Source organism: Equus asinus, chromosome 5 (assembly GCF_041296235.1).
Source record: "Equus asinus isolate D_3611 breed Donkey chromosome 5, EquAss-T2T_v2, whole genome shotgun sequence".
Lineage (NCBI taxonomy): Eukaryota > Metazoa > Chordata > Mammalia > Perissodactyla > Equidae > Equus > Equus asinus.
The window spans coordinates 44,619,231-44,642,287 of record NC_091794.1 but is presented as its reverse complement, the minus strand read 5'-3'; the positions used below and the strand labels follow the sequence as shown (position 1 = coordinate 44,642,287).

The 23,057-nt window shown below is 37.4% G+C and overlaps 1 protein-coding gene across 8 annotated transcripts in view; it reads left to right on the top strand.

The window, feature by feature from the left end:
* The window catches only part of NAALADL2 (N-acetylated alpha-linked acidic dipeptidase like 2), a 1,281,993-nt gene that overhangs the window by 1,172,315 nt on the left and 86,621 nt on the right, over nucleotides 1-23,057 (top strand). For all 8 annotated transcript variants that reach the window (XM_070509419.1, XM_070509420.1, XM_070509417.1 and 5 more), the window contains one exon: nucleotides 11,001-11,094. In XM_070509419.1, coding sequence (XP_070365520.1) covers nucleotides 11,001-11,094 — 94 coding nt within the window. The remainder of the gene's footprint in view (nucleotides 1-11,000; nucleotides 11,095-23,057) is intronic.

The following is a 23,057-nucleotide window of genomic DNA, read 5'->3' as shown; positions in this document are numbered from 1 at the left end:
AAAAAGTAATCACTAAAACATACCAGTAAACTAGGGGCCGGCCCAGTTGTGTAGTGGTTAAGTTCACGTGCTCCACTTCAGCGGCTGGGGGTTCACAGTTTCTGATCTTGGGTGTGGATCTACACACTGCTCATCAAGCCATGCTGTGGTAGTATCCCACATACAAAACAGAGGAAGACTGGCAGAGATGTTAGCTCGGAGACAATCTTCCTCAAGCAAAGAAAGGAGGATTGGCAACATATGTTAGCTCAGGGCCAATCTTCCTCACCAAAATAAATAAATAAATAAATACATAAAACACCCCAGTAAACCAGCTTGATTTCATTATTTCCTAATTAATGCATAAATATATTTTCTCTGCTACAACTTAGTAACAGATAGGTGATGCCAGTCACTGAAAGAGGAAAGAGATCTTAAGATTGAAAAAAAAATTTTACCAGTTACTTTTGTGGTCTAGGAATAGAAAGTAAGCATTCTATTTTAGCAACAGATTTCCATCTCTTTGCCTGAGGCTTTCTTCAGCCATGGAAAACTGCTGGTGTAGACCAGAAGGGTTAAAGATTTGACACCTCCATGAACAACCCTCACTCAGTTCCTGATGGGAGCCGGTGAATCAATATCCAGCTCCCTTGTCCCTTGGATGAGAAAATTCTAAAGAACGTATTTGATACTGGCCCTCAGATGTTCCCGAGGACAATTAAGCTCCAGTCACCCACAGTAAGAGATGACTTGATAAGATGTCTTCTACTCTCTGTCTTCCCTTTCTGGTCTTCCTTTTTCCTCTACCTTCACCTCTCAATGACTACTTGCACTCACATTTTTTCTCCGGGTCTGTTTCTAGGGGGACCCGAAGTAAGGCTCCTGGTAAGCTCCAGGTTGGGCGGTGAGAGTTTATGCTGAGAACACAGAGAGGAGATGGGGCTTGCAGCAGAAGCAGAGGCTGGAAAGGAGGATTAGAATCAGTCAGTTTGTATTCCTAGCCGATCAGTGTCTTGCCGGCAAAGGTTGCCTTAGTTCTTAACGCCTTGGCATTCACAGGTGGTCAGTGTGTGTTTTGTAAACAAATATACCTTTATCACTTTAGGGGACAAATTAAGGGCTCATCTCTTTGATAATCAAATTAAAATGCTGTGGAGACGTACTCCACGTATGCTTCCTTTACTCCACATCCTGTCAATTTGCTGTCTGCCCAAGGGATCCAGAGAGCTTTTGTGGGTCTGTCAGCGGCAGCAGCTCTGTAGTAAAAGCAGGTGCCGTTCTCCAAACCAGGCGTGCCAGAATTCTTGCTCAGCCCTTGGAAGCTGTAGGAGGTACAGTGGTGACTGAAACAGCAGTTTCTCAAGGTGACGGAGAGAAAAGGGCTCTCCCTCGCTCAGTGGTGTGCAGAGCTATGGGTTCCACTGCCCAGTAATGCTGCTCCCCAAGTTTACCACGGTTTGCTAACATAGTCTTTAAGCTCACACATACTCTCCCTGTGGTAGGCCCGTGGGCCAGACAGGGTTGGTCACAGGACTTCCTAATAACAGCCGCAAGTTTTCGGAACCAAATATCCCATACATTTCCCTTGGTTAAAATCCTTCTCCTTAAAATGAATTTCCCTCTCAGTAGCTTTTGGAATTCTTCAATGATTTTTTAAATCCTTTGCTGCCATGCAACTTCATTTGAGACTACCTCAATCCGTCAAAACTATTCTGGCATCTTTGAAATCTTAAGAAGGAAAGAGTAGAGTCTTGAACCATTTCTTTCCTGAAAGCTTAGGAATTCCATACCAATTTTCCTATCTCTTTCCCCCGTTACTATTGAGCTGCACAAATATGTGTGCCGAACAGTGGAAACAAGGCCTTTGCTAGGCCTGCTAAACATCTCATCGAAACGTCTCCACAGAAAGCAGGCCTCAAGTCATCCCTTGGCAACAACTAGATCTTTCTTCCAAGGTAACCAGGAGTCTCCACTTCCACGTGTGACTCCTACAGGGCAGTCCCTGTTAGCACTGAGGGAGCAGCTGTAGCATTTGAGTTTTGCTCACTGGTTTCTGTGTGGGTTTAGTCAAAAGTCATACTTTTTTGATACTTGTGGGGGTTATATAAGTCCCTGACTTTCTAAGACATTTTTTAAGTAGTTTTTTCAATAAATAGACTTGCCAGATCATAGGTTTTTGAGTTGAGTATTGGTCGCCATCAATTTCTATAGAGGTAAAGGAAGCTATAGAAAGGAAGTGGCACAGACAGGTCTGTTTTGTTTTTTTTTTTTTTAAAGATTTTATTTTTTTCCTTTTTCTCCCCAAAGCCCCCCAGTACATAGTTGTATATTCTTCACTGTGGGTCCTTCTAGTTGTGGCATGTGGGACACTGCCTCAGCGTGGTTTATGAGCAGTGCCATGTGCGCGCCCAGGATTTGAACCAACGAAACACTGGGCCACCTGCAGCAGAGTGCGCGAACTTAACCACTCAGCCACGGGGCCGGCACCAACAGGTCCATTTTTTACAGTGCACAAGAAATATACTTTGAATGAGTAACTGCATAGCTCTAGCTACAATGTGGAGATTGGGTGAGAGGCAGACATTTAGATTAATTAGGGAGTTTGTGGAGTATACCAGGTGAGAGATAATAAGAGTCTTAATACCAAATTTTAGCCATATTAGAGGTAGATAGATTTTGTGCACTAATTTGTGTAGCTCCATTTAATTTCTCCTTTTGCTAGGAAAATAGGCTGTGTGTGTTAGGCCTGCATTCTTGCTTCCCCTCCCCTGTTGACATCACAGCTTTGGAAAGCAGTCCTGAGCACTGGGAGGCTGCTTCTTGCTCTGCTCCTCTCGAGGGTCATCCCTGAGTCTCCTTGCCCATGGCTGGCTGCCCAGAGGTTTGTTATCCATAGGGCGTTTGTTGCTAAGTTGGGTGTTTTCTACTAGAAAGTGACAGAAATCAGTCTGGTCACTTCAGGATGAACATAACAGCCCGAAGGGCACCAGGCACCACAAAATCATGTTACGAAGACTCTCACCAGACCATAACTTATCAGATAGTGCCTCTGCTCTGAAAGTTAAGGGAAAGCAGAAGGAGTCCCTGCAGATCGCTGAATCATGGCCATATGCCTTGGTTGAGTTTTAGGGTTTTCTGACTCCCCACCCCACACCCCACATGCAAACTTACTTCCCACTATCCAAGAACTCCACTTCAGTCACACTGGTTTCTTCATGTTTCTCTAAAAAGTCTATGCTTTATTCTACTCCAAGGTTTTCGCTCATTTTTTTTCCCCTCGTCTAAAATGTCTTTTTTCTTTTACATTCTAGATTTTTGAGCCCAAAATATATAATGTGGTATAATCCTATGGTACATTTAAAGTAGAATAGAAAATGATTCTTTCCAGGAAGCCAAAGATTCATGTTTACTAATTTTCTACTGTAAACTTATTTTTCCAATTGTGTAAAAGTGGTATGACTTGTCTCTATCCAGAAAGTAAGAGCTAAAGGGAGAAGCTGTCTTATATTTCTCTTCCCTCCCCCTAGCGCAGCGATGGTCACGTGGTAAAGGCTCAGTGAACACTAGTGGCATGGTTCATGATTCATCCACTGTTTCCTGTGTCATGTCACACCATGCTGTAACGACCAGTCTCCTTCAATTTGTTTCTCTCACGAACCTATAAACAGGTGTTGTGATTATCTCACAGCAATACCTGCTAGAGTGGGGCTACATCGCATTTTAAATCTGACAGAAGACATAAAAGCAGTCCCACAATGTTAGTTTAACTTACAGCTTAGGTACGAGGTATTAACTGTGGTTACTTTCATTTGCAATTATAAAAACAGAACAAACCACGTTTTTACTGAGCATCTCTACCTATAACTAAAAAGAAATTCTGATATAGAACTGTGGTATTGCTATTGCTTATACCAATAGATATAGGTATAGTGAACCTACTTGTGTCCAACTGCATTGTTCATGCATTACCTAGTTACTCATTCAAAGCACTTGTTGCAGATACAGTCACCATACTGGTCAGTGTGATACAATAATTGAAGGGAGAATATGGCCCCACTCTAGATATTCACAGTTTAGTAAACAAATATCTTTTTTTTTTTTTTGGTCTCTCTAGACTGGTGAGTAAGGAAAAGATTTGTGACAAAGTCAGAGAATGCAAAACCTCTTTACTAGACAACAAAGCAACAGATTACTACTTATAAAGTTTAAGAAAACAGTACATTTGTGTTTATATATTTTCCTTTAAGTTTCTAAAAACACTCTTTTGAACCTTTAAATACAATTTAAATTATTTCAGACTGAAGAAAGAGAAACTTTTTTGTGGGATAACTATAATTTACCTTTATTTCTCTTAAAATACAGAAGACGGCTCTTTTAGTAATTGTTATCTTCTTTGACAATCGGATCTTTCCTAACACCAGTGAAACCACTAACTGTAAAGACATCAATATTGTTTAGCGAGAGGGAAAAGCCTCTGCAATGTGGTGTTCCTGCACTCATTTTTCAATATAAAAATGCTTTAATTTTTTTGAATACTTTTACTTCTATGAAACAATATTTTTATTCTGTTGTACTTTCTTTATCCTCTGGTCGAGGGTAGGATGGTCTGGGAGGAGTGAAGAAAGAAGGACATGAAATAATGGAATTTCAGGCAGCTTAGGGGAGTGATGCCACCAAGATGGCAGAGTAGGAGATCCCAGCCTCCATCTTCCCACAAAGAACAATGATTAGACAGCTATCCAAAAAGAAAATAGCTCTGGGAGAGCTCAGGAGCCCATTTAAGAAGTGTCAACAACATAGTGGAGCAAAATAACCTGAGAATAACCACACAAAAATGGTAGGAAAAACAGGTTCATTTTGCTTGAATCATTCCATCCCCCAGGCCGGCACTGCTCAGGGCCAAGAGGGAATTCCCTGGCCAGAGAGAGTTCTCATTGCAGGAAAATAGCAGAATTAGTGACCAGCTTCCCCAGTCTTTCAGGGCACTGCCCAAAGGACCTGGTCCCAACTCCTATAGCTGACCTGCTCTGCCAGGCATACCAGCAGCTAGGCCCTGTATAGTCATGTACCTCCGCACTGCTGGCCCCAACTCCTTTCACCAGGCTCTACTGTTGTTTGTGCTCCCATGGCTTGCCCTTGCAGCCACAGAAGTGCATGCCGAGAGCCAAGGCACCCACAGCTGCTTGGGTACCAGAAGCCAGTCCCGTCATCTGTCACAAGCCTGTGCTGCTGCTGTTCCTACAGATAGCCCCTGTAGTGTGAACCTGCATGCTACTGGTACTGACTCCTGTCACTGGACTCCACTGCAGTGCACCACCTGCAACTAGTTCCTGCAGCTGCATGAGTGCACACTGAGAGCCAGAGTCCCACAACTGCATGTGCACCCACAGCTGGCCCTGGCCCCTGCCACTGACCGAGACCCTTGCCAAGGTGTGTATGCCTGCAGCCAGCCCCTGCCACCACGCAGGCACCTGCAGCCAGCTCCACAGCTGAGCAAGTGTACACCACCAGCTCCAACCACCACTACTACCACCTGCCCTGGTCCCTTGCTGATGAGGACTCTGACAGCTCTTGTAGCCACCCAGGACCCCCTACAGCTCTTGCTGTTAAGGATCGTGCAATTGTCAATGTCACAGACCTCAGCCACTTGAGCCAATGAGATACTTTCACCACCTCACATTTCATCATATTTGTGAATTTTCCAGTTTTCTTCTTGTCATTGATCTCTAGTTTCACACCACTGTTGTCAATTAAAAGATGCTCCATATGATTTTATTCTTCTTAAATTAAGACTTTTTTGTGGCCTAACCTAGGGTCCATGCTGTAGAATGTTCCATGTGCATTTGAGAAGAATGTGTATTCTGCTGCTGTTGGATGGAATGTTATGTAAATATCTGTGAAGTCCTCTGGTCTAACATCTAGTTTAAGTCCAATGTTTCCTTATGGATTTTCTGTCTGTATGATCTATCCATTGTTGAAAGTGGAATACAGAAGTCCCCTACTATTATTGTACCACTGTCTATTTCTCCCTTCAGGTCTGTCAATGTTAGCTTTATATATTTAGATGTTCCTATGTTGGGTGCATAAATATTTACAACTTTATACCCTCTTGTTGGATTGACCCCTTTACTTTTTCATTATATAACAACCTTCTTTGTCTCTTATTACAGTCTTTGTCATATATAAGTATAGTATTCTTGCTTTCTTTGGGTTTTTATTTGCATGAAATATCTTTTTTCATTTCTTTACTCTTAGTCTGTGTGTGTCCTTACAGCTAAAGTGAGTCTTTTGTAGTCAGGATATAGTTGGGTCTTGTGTTTTTAATCTATTCCTCCATTCTATGTCTTTTCATTGGAGAATTTGGTCCATTTACATTTAAAGAATTATTGATACATATGACCTTTTGTTAATTATTTCCTGGCCATTTTGTAATTCCTTTGTTCCTTTCTTCTTGTCTTCTTCTCTTCCTTTGTGATATGATAATTTTCTGTAATGTTATGCTTTGATACCTTTCTCTTTCTCTTTTGTGTATCTATTATAGGTTTTTACTTTGTGGTTACTATGAGGCCTATATAAAACATTTTATATATGTAACAGTCGGTTTTAAGCTGATCACAACTTAAGAAGGCACACTAAAGCTCTATGTTTTTATTCTCCCACTTTCCCCACATTTTATGTATTTGATATCACAATTTGCATCTTTTTACCTTTTTTATCCATTAAAAATTTGCATAGTTATAGTTATTTTTAGCACTTATGTCTTTTAACCTTCGTACTAGATTTATAAGTGATTTACCCACCACAATTAAAGATTAGAATATTATGTATTTAACTATATATTTACCCTTGCCAGTGAATTTACACTTTCATATGTTTTCCTGTTACTAATTAGTGTTCTTTCATTTCAGCTTGAAGAATTCCCTTTAATATTTCTTTTAAGGCTGGTCTAGCGTTGATGAACTTCTTCATCTTTAGCTTGTCTGGAAAGCTATTATCTCTCCTTCACTTCTAGTAGAGTATTCTTTGTTGGCAACTTTTCCTTGTAACACTTTGAATACATCATCCCACTCTCTCATGGCCTACAAAGTTTCTGCTGCAAAATCTGCTTTTAGTCTTATGGAGGTTTCCTCCTCATAACGAGTTGTTTTTCCTCTTGCTACTTTTAAGATTCTTTCCTTGTCTTTAATTTTTGACAGTTTAATTATAATATGTCTCAGGGTGGGTCTCTTTGGATTCATCTTATTTGGAATTATCTAGGATTCCTGGATCTGAATGACTGTTTCTTTCCCTATGTTAGAGAAGTTTTCAGATATCATTTCTTTGAATAAGATTTCTCCCCCTTTCTCTATTTTCCTCTGGGACCCCCATAATGCAAATATTGATCCATATGATGGTGTCCTGTATGTGCTTTAAGCTATCTTCATTGTTTTTTTCTTTTTACTCTTCTGATTAGATGAATTCCACTTCCCTGTCTTTGAGTTCGCTGATCCTTTCTTCTGTTTGATTAGTCTACTGTTGAATCTTTCTATTGAATTTTTCAGTCCATTTATTGTACTCTTTAACTCTATGATTTCTGTTTGGTACTCTCTTATATTTTCTCTTTTTATTGAAAATTCTCACTTTACTCATGGGTTGTTCTCCTGACCTTGATGAGCAAATTTATAACTATTATTTTGAACTCTTTATCAGTAAATCACTTATCTCTGTTTCATTAAGGCTGTTTCTGGAGTTTTATCTTATTTGTTTGAAATGTATTGTTTTGTCTCCTCATTTTGCTTGACTCTGTGTTTGTTTCTATGCATTAGATAAACAGCCACCTCTCCTGTTCTTGATGGAATGGTCTCATATAGGAGATGAACCTTGTCATTCAGGCTGGCCCTAGCTCTTGTTTGTCTCTCAAACCTTTTTGATTGTCCAAGTCTCCTTCTTTGTTCTTAGTGGTTCCCAGTAGTTCAGTGTGTGCCAAAACCTGTCAGTGTCCCAAAGGAGAGGATTCAAGTCAGCATCTAGATACAGGCTAATTGGAAGCCATACTTTTGAAGTATGCAAATAAACCTCTTTCAGGGAAAGACTAGGTGATGGGTGTTTCTACCTACTCCATCTGTGCTGAGCCCAGGAGGGACAGCCAGTTAAGAAGTGTTTCTTTGTTTGCTACAGTCCTGGGGAACCCATGAATGCAAGCCCTGTGGGCCACCCAAGCCAAGTCATCAAGGGATGCATCCCCTGGTGGCAGCTTCAAAAGCCAGAGTGCCAGATGTGTGCACAAGCTCTTTTCAGGGACACATTGCTGATCTGGAGCAAGGTAGAGGGAGAATGTGAAGATGGCATCTGCCTGCCTCCCTAGTTTCCAGAGAGGACTGCAGTTGGTCTCTAGATGTGTGTTAAATTAGAAGTCTGCCCCTCAGGTTGCAGCTTTTAAGATATGCAAAGCTTTTGAGATAGCTTTTAAGATATTTCAGGAAAAGACTGGGAGATGGGCATTTTTGCCTTGCTGCCTCTGCACTGAGCCCTGGGGTAAGAGCCACAGTGAGTCCTCACAAGCCCATTAAGAAATTTTCTTTGTTTGCTATATAGTGTGTGGTTCTTGTGGACATAAGACCCATTGGCTTACAGGGCTAGGTATTTTGGGGGCCCATCCCTCAGGTGAAAGTCTTAAAAGTTAGGGCACTAGATGTTGGTCCAAACCCTTTTCTCCTCAGAGAGAAGCTGAGAGCTATGAGTTCCCTCACAATTGTATGTCACTGTGATGGGGTAGGGTTTATGGCAGATGTGTCTCAGCCTTTCTTACCCAATTTGATGTGGATTTTTTCTCACTTGCCTAGTGTGTAGGAATCACTCAGCTAGTTTCTAGATTTTTTTCAGAGAGAATTGTTCTGTGTATAGCCATAGACTCGGTGTGCACGTGGGAGGAGTGAGTTCTAGAGCGCCATCTTGGACTGGAACCCAATAAGGCTTATACTCAATGTTTTTAACATAGGATTAATTCCCCCTCTACCTGCCTCTAGGCTTGTCAAGATAATGAAATGAGATATGGAGGTGTAAAGCACTTTGAAAAGAATGGGGCCTTGTATAAATATAAATGAAGATTGCTTTGGCATGCCTGAATAGGAGCAAATTCCAGACTGGACAGGAAGAGTATACAGTATGACTCTTCTCTTCTCACTGCATCCAAGGCATATACAAATCTCTCTCTTGCTTGTGAAGCTGAAAATAAAGCCGATTTAGTCTAAGCATTCTACCGTGGACCAGGTGTTTTAGAAGTCCCAATATTTGTTGCCAGGTTCTTTTTGAAAGAAATAGCAAGGTGGCTGGCTTATATTCCAGTTGTTCAAGCTGCCAAATGACTCTTAAAAAACAAAACAAAACAACTTTCTCCAGTAGCACATAGAGAAGTGCCTTTCTCCTCCCTCCCCATTCTTTCATTTTAATCTTTTGTAATGTGTAGTTTCCAGATTACAAAAATGTAAACAAAACATGTCTCTTCTGTAGTTACTATTATCTAGTGCAAATTGGAAAAAGAAACCATAATGCTTCTTAATCTTCTTTAAAAATTCCTTTTTATAAATAATTTATTTCCAAATATTGGTGTTCCTTGCATGATTTGCATGGGGTAGAGTGGAATAGAAATAGGATTCATATCGACCTATTGTAGATAATGCTTTTTTCCTGAGGTACAGCATAATCACAGTAGGCAGTTTCCCAGGATTTTTGTGATCACTATGCTGGGGATAAAACTCTGCAAAGATACCTTTGGCATTGGGGAAGAAATGGTTGCTACATTTTGGAGAAAAATATCTCAAAGAAATAAAGGGATATCATAGGTGTTTCTTTTTCCTCTTTATTTCTAAGAAAAGTATTTCCCCAGGCATATAGACGAAGATCAAATTGAATTGTATTTTTATCATAATATAAATTGTGGAAACAACTGGGAAATATAACTTTTAAATATTAAATGGAATTTGACTCTTTTGAATATGTAGATTTGAAAATTTAACATCACATTTTCCTTGTAAATTCTATCTTTTATGTGTCCTATACTGTCTCAAGTTAGTGTGCTAATTTCCCTTGTGTAGTTTCACAAGATAATATTTTCATTCACTAACAACATTTCATATGCATTAATAACATCGACACAGCCACATTTCCCTGTGTGCCACCTTCAGGGTTATATGAGATGCAGGGACATTTATTAAGCCCAGGTAAATATTAAATATCACTTGAGAGAGCAGGAGAGTAACAATGGCATTTGCTGTCAGCCCTAAGTTCCTTTGAGATGTATATGAATACATAGGACTTGTTCAGTCTATTAAGCAGATGCTAGTTCAGCTGTAGTGAATATGTTGGTTTTCAAACATAGTTTTGGAGTGCTATGGTGGGTGGATATGCATGTATGAAAAATTCCAGGTATGAGTTTTGAGGATGCCATTTAAAATTTTATTTTATTAAATTTAATTCAAATCTTGGCCTCAAAAATGAATAAATGGTATTAGTTTGATAAATTTTGGAAAAGTAATTAGGAATAGAGTAAAGCATTAAGGAAAATAGTACCTAAGATTTTAAGGAATTTTTAGATTAAATTATATTTTAAATGAAATAAATTGATCGTTAATTTTGTCTGGAATTTTACTTAGTCCAATAACCATGTATTGATTTTCACTTGTTCCTCTCTGCTATTTGTTTCATCATGAGACATTCCAAACCGTTTTATAAGGAAGTGTTTTAAAGGTTAACTATTGCAACTCATGTAATTAGGGAAGCTATTTCTTAACACTTGAGCTAAATAAAAGGAAGAAAATATTGTGTTTCTTTATACACTCTGAGACATGAAAAAGATACTGGTTTTTTTAATAGACAAATAAAATTAAAAAGAGGTTTAAATGAAAAAGATGTTTTATAAAAGTATTTTTTCCCCTGTGTTTTTGCCACTCTGGATGTATAAGAGTGTATAAAATAATGAAAAACAAACAAATAAGTAAAAACCCTTAATACTGAATGCCAGCTTGTTTTTCTTTTTCTTTCAGCTCTCAGGAGAAGTGATTTTGCAAATTGCCAACGAACCAGTCCTGCCCTTTAATGCTCTCGATATAGCTTTAGAAGTTCAAAACAACCTTAAAGGTAACTTTTCTTTGAATTATAGTAATTTTAGCAAATGAAAAATTGTTCAACTAATTTTCAACAAGGAATGGGTAAAATTATCTACTACCTTACTAATATTGGCAATGCAACACCTCCCTTCCTATAGAGGATTATCAATAGAAAGGCTTAGAATTTCAGTTACCATGTCAACAGGAATGAGGCGAACTGATGTGTGAGCATCAGACTTTGAAGGATGTTCCCCTAACTTTCTTTTATCAAGGAGATTTATAAGTTCAAGCTTCTGTTATTTTATGCAGGTTCCATATAGAAAAGTATAGTCCAGGGATTTTTTTTTTCAATGTTTGTACCTAACATTCAATCAGTTCAAACAAGACTGGCCCAGAAGTTCCTTCTTTAGGATTGGTTTCTGTAAGGTATGGGACCCATCATATTTCACTGAAGTGTTGGCTCATCGAAGATCAAGGATGACAAGAAGGAAACCAGGGAATTATGTCCATAGTCTCTGTTGCAACATCTTCATGTTTGGATATATCACTTTTTGAAGAATTGTGACACCACTCTAATAATTACCTTCATGTCCCCTTTATCTACATACAAAGTTTTCAATTAGGCTTCTAATTTGTCTTCATTAACCACATACAGAGGGAAGTATTGTATTTAAAGAATGCATCCTCCTCCTCCTCTTTGAGTCACACATCTTCCTATCAGATCTTTAATGAGTTGTTTGTAGACATGTGCTTCTCAATACAAATGTCAGTATTTTAACTATAGGATGTAAGCAGTAATCCTTGGAAAATGGGTCATTCTAAAGAGCCAAATATTTCCAATATCTGCAAGTTTAATACTTTTGTTTTGACTAACTGGATTGCTTAACCCAGAGAATACTACAATATAGTTTTTTTTCCCCTTAATGATTCTTATGACTTTCATGATAGTGGCTGTAAAACCATGACCTTGGGAGCAATTGAGCTGTTTAGGGATATTTGCTCCTAAAATAAATGGACTCATATTGCTCTGCTTTTGGTGTATTTAAGACAGTCTCTATTTTTTCTACTTTTGTCAAGCTTCTATCTCACTGTTGTCAATCACTCTTTCTTCTAATTTGCTATTTCTAGAATATTTTGGGCATAGAAACTGAGTAACCAGGGATCGGCCCAGTCACGCAGCAGTTAAGTTCACACGTTCCACTTTGGTGGCCTGGGGTTCGCCGGTTCGGATCACAGGTGTGGACATGGCACCGCTTGGCAAGCCATGCTGTGGTAGGCGTCCCACATAGAAAGCAGAGGAAGATGGGCATGGATGTTAGCTCAGGGCCAGTCTTCCTCAACAAAATGAGGAGGATTGGCAGCAGATGTTAGCTCAGGGCTAATCTTCCTCAAAAAAAAAAAAAAAAGAAAATGAGTAACCAAGTATATGCCATTTTACAAAATAAGAACGGATATAAGTCTTATACCTTATAAACAGGTATAAATAAGGACTGAAAAGTTCTGTGAATGCTAAACACTATCTTTTCTGCAACAATTTCTTTTAAGCATTTATTTTATTTGTTCTGTAGACTATATTGCCTTTCTTTAGTCTTCATTTTTGTACTTTAGAAAATTCAGCTGGTACTGCATATTATACTTAAAACTTTCAGAGAACAAAAAGAGGAGATTTTTCTTATATTACATAAAGACTTGTTCATCTACAAAGGAATACCTGGCATGCATAGGCAGGAGCCTCAAAGAGTAGACTGCAAAATACTAACGTTGCACGATAGAATTATAAATAATTTGCAAGCTGTTTTTCTGAGTCCAAATTTTCTACGATAAATGTGTATTTGTAATAAAGACATGAAGAGTTTTTAAAAAAAATTAAAGAAATAAATCCAGCAGCAAAAAATTTAACACTACTGTCATTTGAAATGGAAAGTTCTATTATTTTTTTAAAAATTGAGTTTATTTTTAAAAATTCATAAATAAACATTTTAGCATTATAATTACTATATGAGCATTTTGAGTAATGTGGCCTACTTCTGAAGATCAATAAAAGTCTTAATGGGTCATTGTTAGAATTAGATTATCACTATGTTTTTTGTGGGGGTAGTTAGGGATCTCTTTCAAAATCTAAAGAAAAATGTAGGCTCTCTCCCCAGAAAATTACACTTGTACAAAAAGGTTTACATGTATTCCCCGTGAACTTTACATCATCTCCTGAAATTGTTTGCTCATTCATTTCACAAATATTTATTGAGCATCCACTGTACAGTTGCTGGTACAGTTTTATAACCAAAAAAAACCCCCAGAAACAAAAGCAAAATCTCAACCGCTAAGTTAATAAAACAAAATTAAAATTCCTAAGAAACATGCATACATAGTAGAATACAACTGACATAAGTCAAAGCAATTTTTAAGTTAGCATTATGCTCAAATTATTCTCTAATATCAGTCAATTTGGAAGAAATGTGCATTCTCAAAGTAAGTGTTATGCAGAGCTGACTGTAGTTGTGTCCAGAGCATAGAGGAGAGAAGAGATCTTGTCAGGGAATATAAATTTGGGAGGTATCCCAGATAGAAGTCTAAGGGATGGAAGATAGAAAGAAAAGAAAAGATCTAAGATTTCTGGGGAACTCCTACGTTTAGAAATTGGATGAATAGGTGGAATCAGAGAGTGAGGGGCCAAAGAGTAACAGAAAAACCAGGTGAATGTCATATCCTGAGGCCAAGGGAATAGAATCTTTCAAAGAGAAGGGAGTCATCAACTGTGTTAAGTACTGCTAATAGGTAAAGAAAAATGAGAACTGACCATCAATAATTGGATTTAGCAATTTGCAGATCATTGGTGATCTCAACAAAAACAGTTTTAGTGAAGTGGTATAAGAAAAAGCCTGATTCAAAAGAGATGGGTTTAGAGAAGTGATAAAATGGCCACACATGATGGTAGGTGGTGAGTATGGAGTAGCCAAGGTTTAGCATTTTTTATTTTGATGAGAACAATTCAATGGAGAGTCAAGATTGATCAGAGAGTGAAAGGAGAATTGCTAGACTTATTTTCTTGAGTAGAGGCATTGTAAGGGTGGAGGACTTTGCCTTATGAACATAGTAGTTCATCCATAAAAATGTGAAAGAAAGCAGAGCTTGTGGAATATGGGTAAATGTGGTGGTGGGAGCCCTTGGCAAGTCTCTTTAGAATGAAAAAACAGTAAAATAATTGTTTAGGAGGGTGGGAAAGCAAATGAACTATTAAAATGTGATCAATCTTTTGGGCAGCAGTAAGAGCTCAGGAGAAATATGTATTTTAGATGAGACAAATTCAATGTAATTGTGAATTTTTCCAGCCTTCAGCTGGGGATTCAGGCATATAATAGGCAAAGCTGGATTTAAGGGTTAGTGCTATTCTGGGAGAAGGACATCGAACTAGATAGGATAAAGAACTTTGAGAATGTGTGCAAAAGAGGACTCATAGTGATGGACCAAAGTGTCTAAACCCAGTATGGCATAAAGTGAGGATATGAAGGGAATGAGGGTAAGCAAAAAGGAAGGGTCAATGGACTTTATTTCTTGGTAAGAGCAAAGAATTGAGAATGAGTGAGCTAAAAATACTCATTCACTGGTGGCCAGCAAATGGGATTATTGAAAATGGGATCATACAGATGTGCAGACATTGGTAAAGACCAGGCTAGGGCATGACCATGGAAGTGTGGCAGGTGATCACTAGAGGAAAAGAAGCTAAGGAAAAGAGAGACTGGAATATGTAGATATTAAAATTGCCAAAAATAAGACGAGTCATTCTTGTAAGAGGGAAGGACTAAACCAGGACCTAAAATCTACAAAGAATGGACAGTGACCTAGAGATAAGTCCTACTGTTCTTCTAGGGCTGGTGGTACAAAGCACAGGGGTGAAGAAAAAACCACCACCTGGGAGGGTTGCAGTGGAAGAATGTCAGCAGGGGAGAGCCAGGTTTCAGTTAAAGCAAGAAGGTAAAGAAAATATTCCGAGAATACGCCAGGTTAATAATCCTTTCTTTAATAGTTATATCTAAAAGCATTTCAGTAAAGGGGGCGCGGTGGAAACTGCAGTCACTCTGCAAAGATTTCTACTTCAGGCCGGACACTACTGAGACTACACGAACCTCTCTCTAAAAGCCGAGGTCCTCGGCTGGATGAGCCAGGAGTCTGTGTCGGACTGCCTCTGCTATAGGTGAAGAACTTTTTCTTTGGTTGTTGGTTATATTTGGATTTTATTTCTTTTGATGTGAAAGTCCTTGGGGTCTCCCTGTCACTTTCACTCCGAAAGATGTGGCTGGATTTGAGGTGTCCTCATACTAAGAAAACAAAGCAAAGCAAAAAACAGAGGCAAAAAAAAAATGTCTTTTACCATGACCTGGTTATAAGTATTTGATCAGAGTGATATGATTTATCAACTTTGTTACATTTTCGTATTTTGGTCATCAGTTTTCAAAATTATTTGCTCAAAATTATTTGATCATAGTCAAAGATTATTCAAACCTTTGCTAAATAGTAGCCAATTTGGTGTACCTGTTCTATTTTGACTACTTTGGTTATAGCTTTATTTCTAAAATAGAATACTTTAATGTGCTAATGTGTGAATAATGGACACCACTTATCAACAACTAAATAAATATTTTAGTTGCAATTTTAGCTACAGTGCTAGATGATTTCATTAGCTAAACAGAGTTCCTGTACTGTGTTAAATGAAACATATAATTTTACTGCTTAATACGAGATTTAATTGTTGATATATTTCCTTATTTGTTATGACAGTCAGCAGTGATTAGTCCTAAGTTCTCAATTACAGTTAAAAACAAAAACAGTGACCTTCAATGCTGAACTATAAAATACTGTTTCTCCCTACTGCAAAGAGTTTAAATATGAAGGTCTCTGAAACCCAATTGCATTTTCAATCGTGTAATTTCTACCCCTTGACAACCGGCCATCTTGTTTATTTATTACACTAGTTTACAGTAGCAGCAGACCGTTCTCCACCATTCTCACAACCACGAGAAAGGATAATTTATCAGTGAATAATTTGTTTCAGTTGATTTATTGGATAGTTCTTGAAAGCTCATTTTGACTGAGTGACCTTGGCTATTAATATTTGGTCAAGGCCAAACACATAATAGTTGGAGAATGAATATTTGTATGTGGTGCATGGAGATATAGTATAAAGAGTGACGGGTAAGATAACTGATACACTTCAAATGTACTTGTGACATAAAAATATGTCAAAAATGCACATATAAGGCAATGGTACTAGTTTGTGGGGACAGAGAGAGGCGTCAAGAATAAATAAAGTACCACCACATCCTTGAACCTGGAAACAGACTAACCAGTAAGGGCTTAATAACCTTACTAAGTTTACTGTTTTTCACTTTACCCACTTTTTAATGTATAAAACAGCACTTCAAAATAATTAACAACTATCTAATTTTGATGCTTTTTGTTTAATAGCTGCTATTTTTCTTTGTCAGAATTCTGGATTTTAATTATTTAGCATTATTATAAAAGCTAAAAATGACCAAATGAAGTAAAAGTCATTTTCATTTGATCTGGCTATGTACACATTTATTTAGTGCAAGCCAGACTCAGCAGGAAACGTAATTTCGAGCTGTGTGGCTTGTTGCCACCTCCTGATTGTTTCATTAAATGTAAAATGGTTGTTGGCAGCATTTCCTCCTGTTCTTTCAAAAACTGACAATGCTGATTTGATCTGACTTTTTTCCTTCTTCATTAGCTCTGATAATTCATTAGCATCAATCACTTCATTTTAGAAGGAGGGATAGTGTTTCAAGGTGATGATGCCACTGAGGCAAGTACTCTGTGTTCTGTTAGATTTGTAGTTTCATGTTTTCAAAAGTCACTTTACTTCTTTCCTACAATCACAAGTGATTGAGACTCATCTAATGTCTTTTTTTCTTTCTGAGTATATAAGATGAATTAATTTCCCAATTGGCAAGATTAAGTATGTTTTGTATAAATTGCATGATTTTAGTCCTTAGTCCATCTGCCTCCAATCTTGGTTTTAATTACCACCAATTCCAACTTTGGACTGGCCTAAAGACAATAAAAGATGGGTACACTAGGTGTCTAGCCCCGTGCCCTCCCTAAGAAATCCAAAGCCATCCATCTAAAATCCAAACAATTCCAGAAAAGATTTTGTTCCTGTGGGAATTCTGAGTAATGCTAGATTTCTAATGATTTGATCTGAACTGGCATTTCTGGAACTGACCTTTTTGTGCAACAAGGACTTAAACTCAAAAGCATTCTCTGAGAAGTATTTTACTTTGCTTGCTCAAATTGACAGAGAAATTCAATAAGAGATTGACCGTCCATGGGCTACAAATTCCTAAAAATATGTTTAGTATCAATCCCCATTATATTTTTGTATGGATTCTTACTACATAGCTATATTAAAGATTGTATTTCATTTATTGATATCCCACACCTAGTTCAAAAAGGGATTTGAGACAGCTGGATCTGCACCAAAATCCGATTGTCTCCGTATTGTCAGTTTTTGTCTCCTGAAACAAGTTTTTCTTTCCACCCATTTCTCTTTGAACTCATATTTTTATTGCATAATATCCCTTTATTATTATTCTAAGTGCATTGTCCCTTTCTTATTCCTCAGAATTATACTTTCTTTTCTTTTATCTCCTGTCTCACAATTTGTTGCTATTCATACAGTTTCCCTTTGAGATCATCATTTCCTTGCCTACTCTGAGTACTTCATCTAAATTCCTTTAAAGCTTTCTTTTCAGTACCTCCATTCTATATGTGTCACTACCTTGGTTGAAATGTTAGTGACTTCTTATTCTTCCTACTCTCCCATCCCAGTAATGGTCTATTGTATTGTGAATTATTTTCCTTAAGTGTATTTTTAAGATAAAGCCCTATGCTCATGGCAGAATAGTACTACAATTTATTATTCTATGACTGTTGCCTCACTGGCAGCACTTTTAAAGTTTGCTTGTTTTTTTTAAAGATATTTTTAATCTTGGTTTGTAATAGAGCATAAAATACCGTTGTCTTCCTGTTGATTAATTTTATTCAAACCTTTTTTTTTTCTTTTTCAGTTTCTTGGGTTAGCCAAAACATAATTAAACTCATATGTGTTATTAAACATACAACTTCAACTTTCTGTCTCAGGAGGAAAGGAATAAAAAATAAACCACACAGGAATTTAGTTCATTCAAGAAAACTTTTTCTTACTCTTCCAAAGCAGCCAATAACCACATCGTGTAGTTGCAAACATAACACAGCGTCTTTGGGCCATAAAAAGAGCTCCTGGTTTAATTTCTGCACCAGACAGACAGACACTGTTGGGAAACCCATTCTATGCAATATGTTGAAAGCCTTGCTAAATTTTCTTCTGCCGTGGCTACCTGGATCATTGGATAATATTTAGAATATAAGATAATCTTTAGAATGTGTTGCCTAGTTTTTAAAAAGTGGCCAACCTGGTTGTTCTAAACATTCCACTTTGGCATCTTTGCAAAAAGGATTCCTATTGTATTCAGTTTAGACATAATCCACTGTCTTCCGGCATATTGCATTTTCAAATAATATCCTTTTATCTGTACATTGCAAAATCAATGTTAGATTATTTGAGTATCAACAGTGTACTAGCTCCCACACTTCTTTCTCTACCTGCATTTTTGTTTGTTTAACTTCTTTAAATAACCAGCTGAGATGATTCATTGTGATTCATACCAAAGAAGGCAGCATGCAGAACAGAAAATGTAGGATAATAAAGGACTGTTGTCTCCCCTGGCTGAAATCGTATTGGCAATTTCTTTTCTTCTCTTTATTGGATGCCACAAGATATTTTTAAGATGACATTAAGTAACATACATTTTTCCCCCAAAATAATCTTCTGTTCTGCTCTTAACCACCGTGTTATGTGGAACATAAATCATACTTTTTCTTGTCACTATGAATCAGTGAAGTCTAAGCTGTGATTGTGCAATTGTTAGCACCTTTAAAACTGTGATAAGCTCATCCGCAGAAGAATAGGTTCTGTTGAAATACTATTAAAGTAAAAGGCTACATTTGTTTGATATAAAAATGTAGTTTTAGAATATGATCAGTACATTTCACTCATAATTTAAAGTGAAGTTGAGCGGGTCTTTAAAAATACAGCCACAAAATGGAACCGAAAGATAGAAAAATGGAAATCAACAAAAATTTAAAACTTTTTGGAGTATGAAACTCTGAAGAGAGGCCACAATACTAGGTAGTAAAATCATTCTTTAAAATATGGTTACAAATCTGTCCAAGAGATTGTAGAACAAACTTAGTACACATGGATTTATGCCCAGCTGAAACTCACCAAGGTATGAAGTGCCTCAGGGCAAGAGGTAGTTTGTGCAGCTCCCAGATCCTGGCAGCTTGGAACGTGGAGATTCGGTGGGTGTAGTCAGCACTGTAGCTCCTGGTCTTACCCAGAAGTCTTAGAGACCTTGTGGAGAGGACATGTATGAAGTACCTTTGAACTTCCGATCACTGTTGGAAGGCGTTTTAGGATCCTGTATCAAGGGTTCTCAGGAGGAACAAGTTTTCTGAGAAGCACCTTGGCATTTTAGCGGTTGCTCCACAAAGCCATGGGTATTGTGCTAAGTGCCTACCATTCATTGTGACATTTAACCTTACTCTACTCTAGGAGCTGAGCTGGGTATTGTTAAGACCAATCTAGAGATTAAGAAATTGAGCGTCAGAGGGGGTTTGTGTCTTTCTTATGTGTATGCATCTAAGTGGTAGGTTTAGGGCTTGAATGTGGCTCTGCCAGATTCCAAAGCCCCTGCCCCTTCCACTACACCATACTGCTTCCCGAACTGCCTTGAGCAGGGAAGGCTGCAGGGTGATGACTGGCTCCAAGGCAGGAGTAAGGATATGTTTCCTTCAGTACGTTTTAGAGCCTCTCCTGAGTTGGTTTGCCTAGATCTCAATACCGATCTCAATACCCACTGACTAGGAATCCCTCTCTTCTTCTCTCCCTCCTCCTCAATTAATATTAATACTTTATATAATATCCAGCTCTGTCCTTTCTATAACAAGCTAGAAAAACAGGAAAGGTTTAAGTAAGAGGTAGATTCTTCCTCTAGAAGGCTCAGGACTGAAGGAAGAGAATGGAAGACTAGTCAGTATCGTTGTTCACAGATGGAACACCCAACCTTGACTTTTTTGAAGTAAAGTCCTAGAGCTTTCAAGAGTTCCATTTGAGATGCTTTTGATTTCAGGGCAATTCCATGTTTTGTCCTTCAAATTTTACTTCTTTCTTGGGATCTACTTAGAGTATTCTCATACACAATGAACTCTTCAGTCATCCTCATAAGCATTTATTTCATTTGATATTGGTTCTCTGTGGATTATTTCTAACTGGGAATTTATTAAGGGTTAGAGATTTAATCTTATATGGCTTTGCTTCTCTCCCAGTGCTTACAGAACAACACACAAAGTAGAACTCAATAAATATTTACTGAAAATATATTCATATTTTACTTTGAGATGAAGAAATAAAAAGTGCAAACTGTTTCTGTTTGAAATTTAGACATACTTTTCAATTGTCTCTTGAATAATATCAAGACAATTTCACTAGGCAGTCTCAATTATTTTGTGTTATATTAAAGTAGATTTTTAATATTTCTCACAAATCAGTATGCTCTGCCATGCTATAAAAACTTATTAATGATAAACTTTCACCAGGAGCAAAGATGTAAAAGTATCGTTTTTAAAGGATGGCTGTTTAATTCCTTTACCCTTTATATTATCTTTCCTTATTCTTCGGAGATTTAAGATGCCAGTCCATGGAAAGAAAAAATAACGCCAGATTCATAGACACCACATAATAGAATTTGGAATCTTTATTAAGTGTGTATGGGGAGAGTTGTGATTCAGTTGCAGGGGTGAAGGCACGAATTGGAGGAAGTGATAAGAAGTAACATTTCTTAGAATAAAATCAATAGTACAGTTGTTACATTATTTTCTTCGCACTTTTAAAAAATTAGTTGGTAGTAATTTGTATTTAGTTTGTGTATGCTGTTAACAGTAACTTGCATTTATATAGTGATTTATATGCTTAGAAATTGAAATAACTATGTTCCTCCTTTTCCCCGAGGAAGCTGGAGGGCAGTAGCATTAAGTGATCTGTTCAAGACCACATTCATGGTAATGAGTAGACCAGGCTTTTGTCTGGGTTTGGATACCAAGTCCTTCATTTTTAGTCTCATTGTACATATAACTTCAAGATCATTGTATTAACCATCTCTGAGAGAAATCTCTAGCTCCCAGTTCGTTTTCTCAGGTCAAATGGACTTATTACTAAAACTGAATTGCTAAGAGCCTCAATTAGTCCTCTGTTCTCTGACATTCACTGGGCCTTAAATGAAGTTTCTGTTGTCAGTTTTTATGGGTTATTGGTAAGCCATATTTTAATTCGATGTAGTTTAATTTAACTCATCATTGCCTTAAAACAGCCTCTTCTGTTTTTTTTTTTTCTTTTACTTTGCAACTATTATTGATTTTTAGCAGGAAGTTAAAGGAAATAACATCTGTTGATGCTCACCATGCACCAGACGTCTCCCTGAATAATTTTGTAGGTGTTATTTAATGTAATAATATATCTCAAATAAGACATTATCTTATAATTCAACATTCATTCAACAAAATTTTTAATAAATGACTACCATATATCAGGTATTAGGCTAGAATCTGGAGATATGAAGAGAGATAAAACATATTTGCTGAACTTCTAAGGTTCTTTTCAGTCAAGGAAAGGAGAGAGACAAGGCAGGTAAGGATAAAAATATTATAGATGCTGTGATGCTGTGATCAAATTCATAATTGATCAATAGTATGATTGATCACAATTGATCAATTAATCATAATATGACCAATACATAATTCACACATTCATGCACTAAATGATATAGCAAGCACAGTTTTAGGTGCTGGGGAAATAGTAGTGAACAAAGCAAACAAAATCTCTCTCCTCACAGAGCTGACATTCTCGTAGGGATCCTAAAGATGAGGAAGGAACAATCATTTGAGGTCATAAAAACTTGCATAGCAGAAGTGACATTACTTTCTGGATCTTACTTAAAGGGAAAACAAGCTCTAATTGGCATATAAATGGCTATTAGGAATCTTTGGAACATCAGTTATATATCAAAATGATTGCATGAACATTGAAAGTGAAGTTACTTTTCAATTTGTAACCTCACACCCTTGAAATAATGCATAGGGTATGCTGTGTATAGCAGGTTTCCACTATCAGGGGCCTTTCCGGAACCAACCAGTTCCTAAAGCTGTCAATTCTCTACCGTGTACCACCATGAAAGATAAATTCATTTAAAGCTAAATAAGGTAGAATGGTACCATTTGTCTCACTTGATTCAGGAGTAATGTCTTCAATTCTGTAGTGTATGTTAGATGAGAACAGATATCTCTTTCTTAAGTGGAAGAGTCTCAAGGATGTCGAACTTGTTTTTCCTGTTGTTCAGTCTTTCAATTCCAGTATAAACTAAACATGGCTTATCCATCTTATTCTTTCCTTGTGCGAAGATACTCCCTGTAAGTTCTCCATATATTAACTTCAGTGAGCCATCATATTCTAAGATAAATCATATCTTCATAAAATGGCATTATTATTATTATTATTATTATTATTTAGAGAGCTAGATTTTCACAATAAGCAAAAATATCTCCTCTCACACCTTGTTTTGTTGTGAAATCAAACAAGATCATTAAAGATGTGAAACGCACTTTGAAAACATCAGAATGCCAAAACCTGTGAATTCCTACAATTAATTTTATTCATTTTGGTAATTTCAGTGAATAGAGAGCTACAAAGAGAGCTGTCTCATAAAAACCACCTATCTCTACCTAATGTTCTTTTGTTATTGGATTTTTTTCTAAAAACACTTTATTGAATCTACTTTGTTTATTCAGTAAACAATTATTGAGGGTCAGAACCAGGCTGAGCTC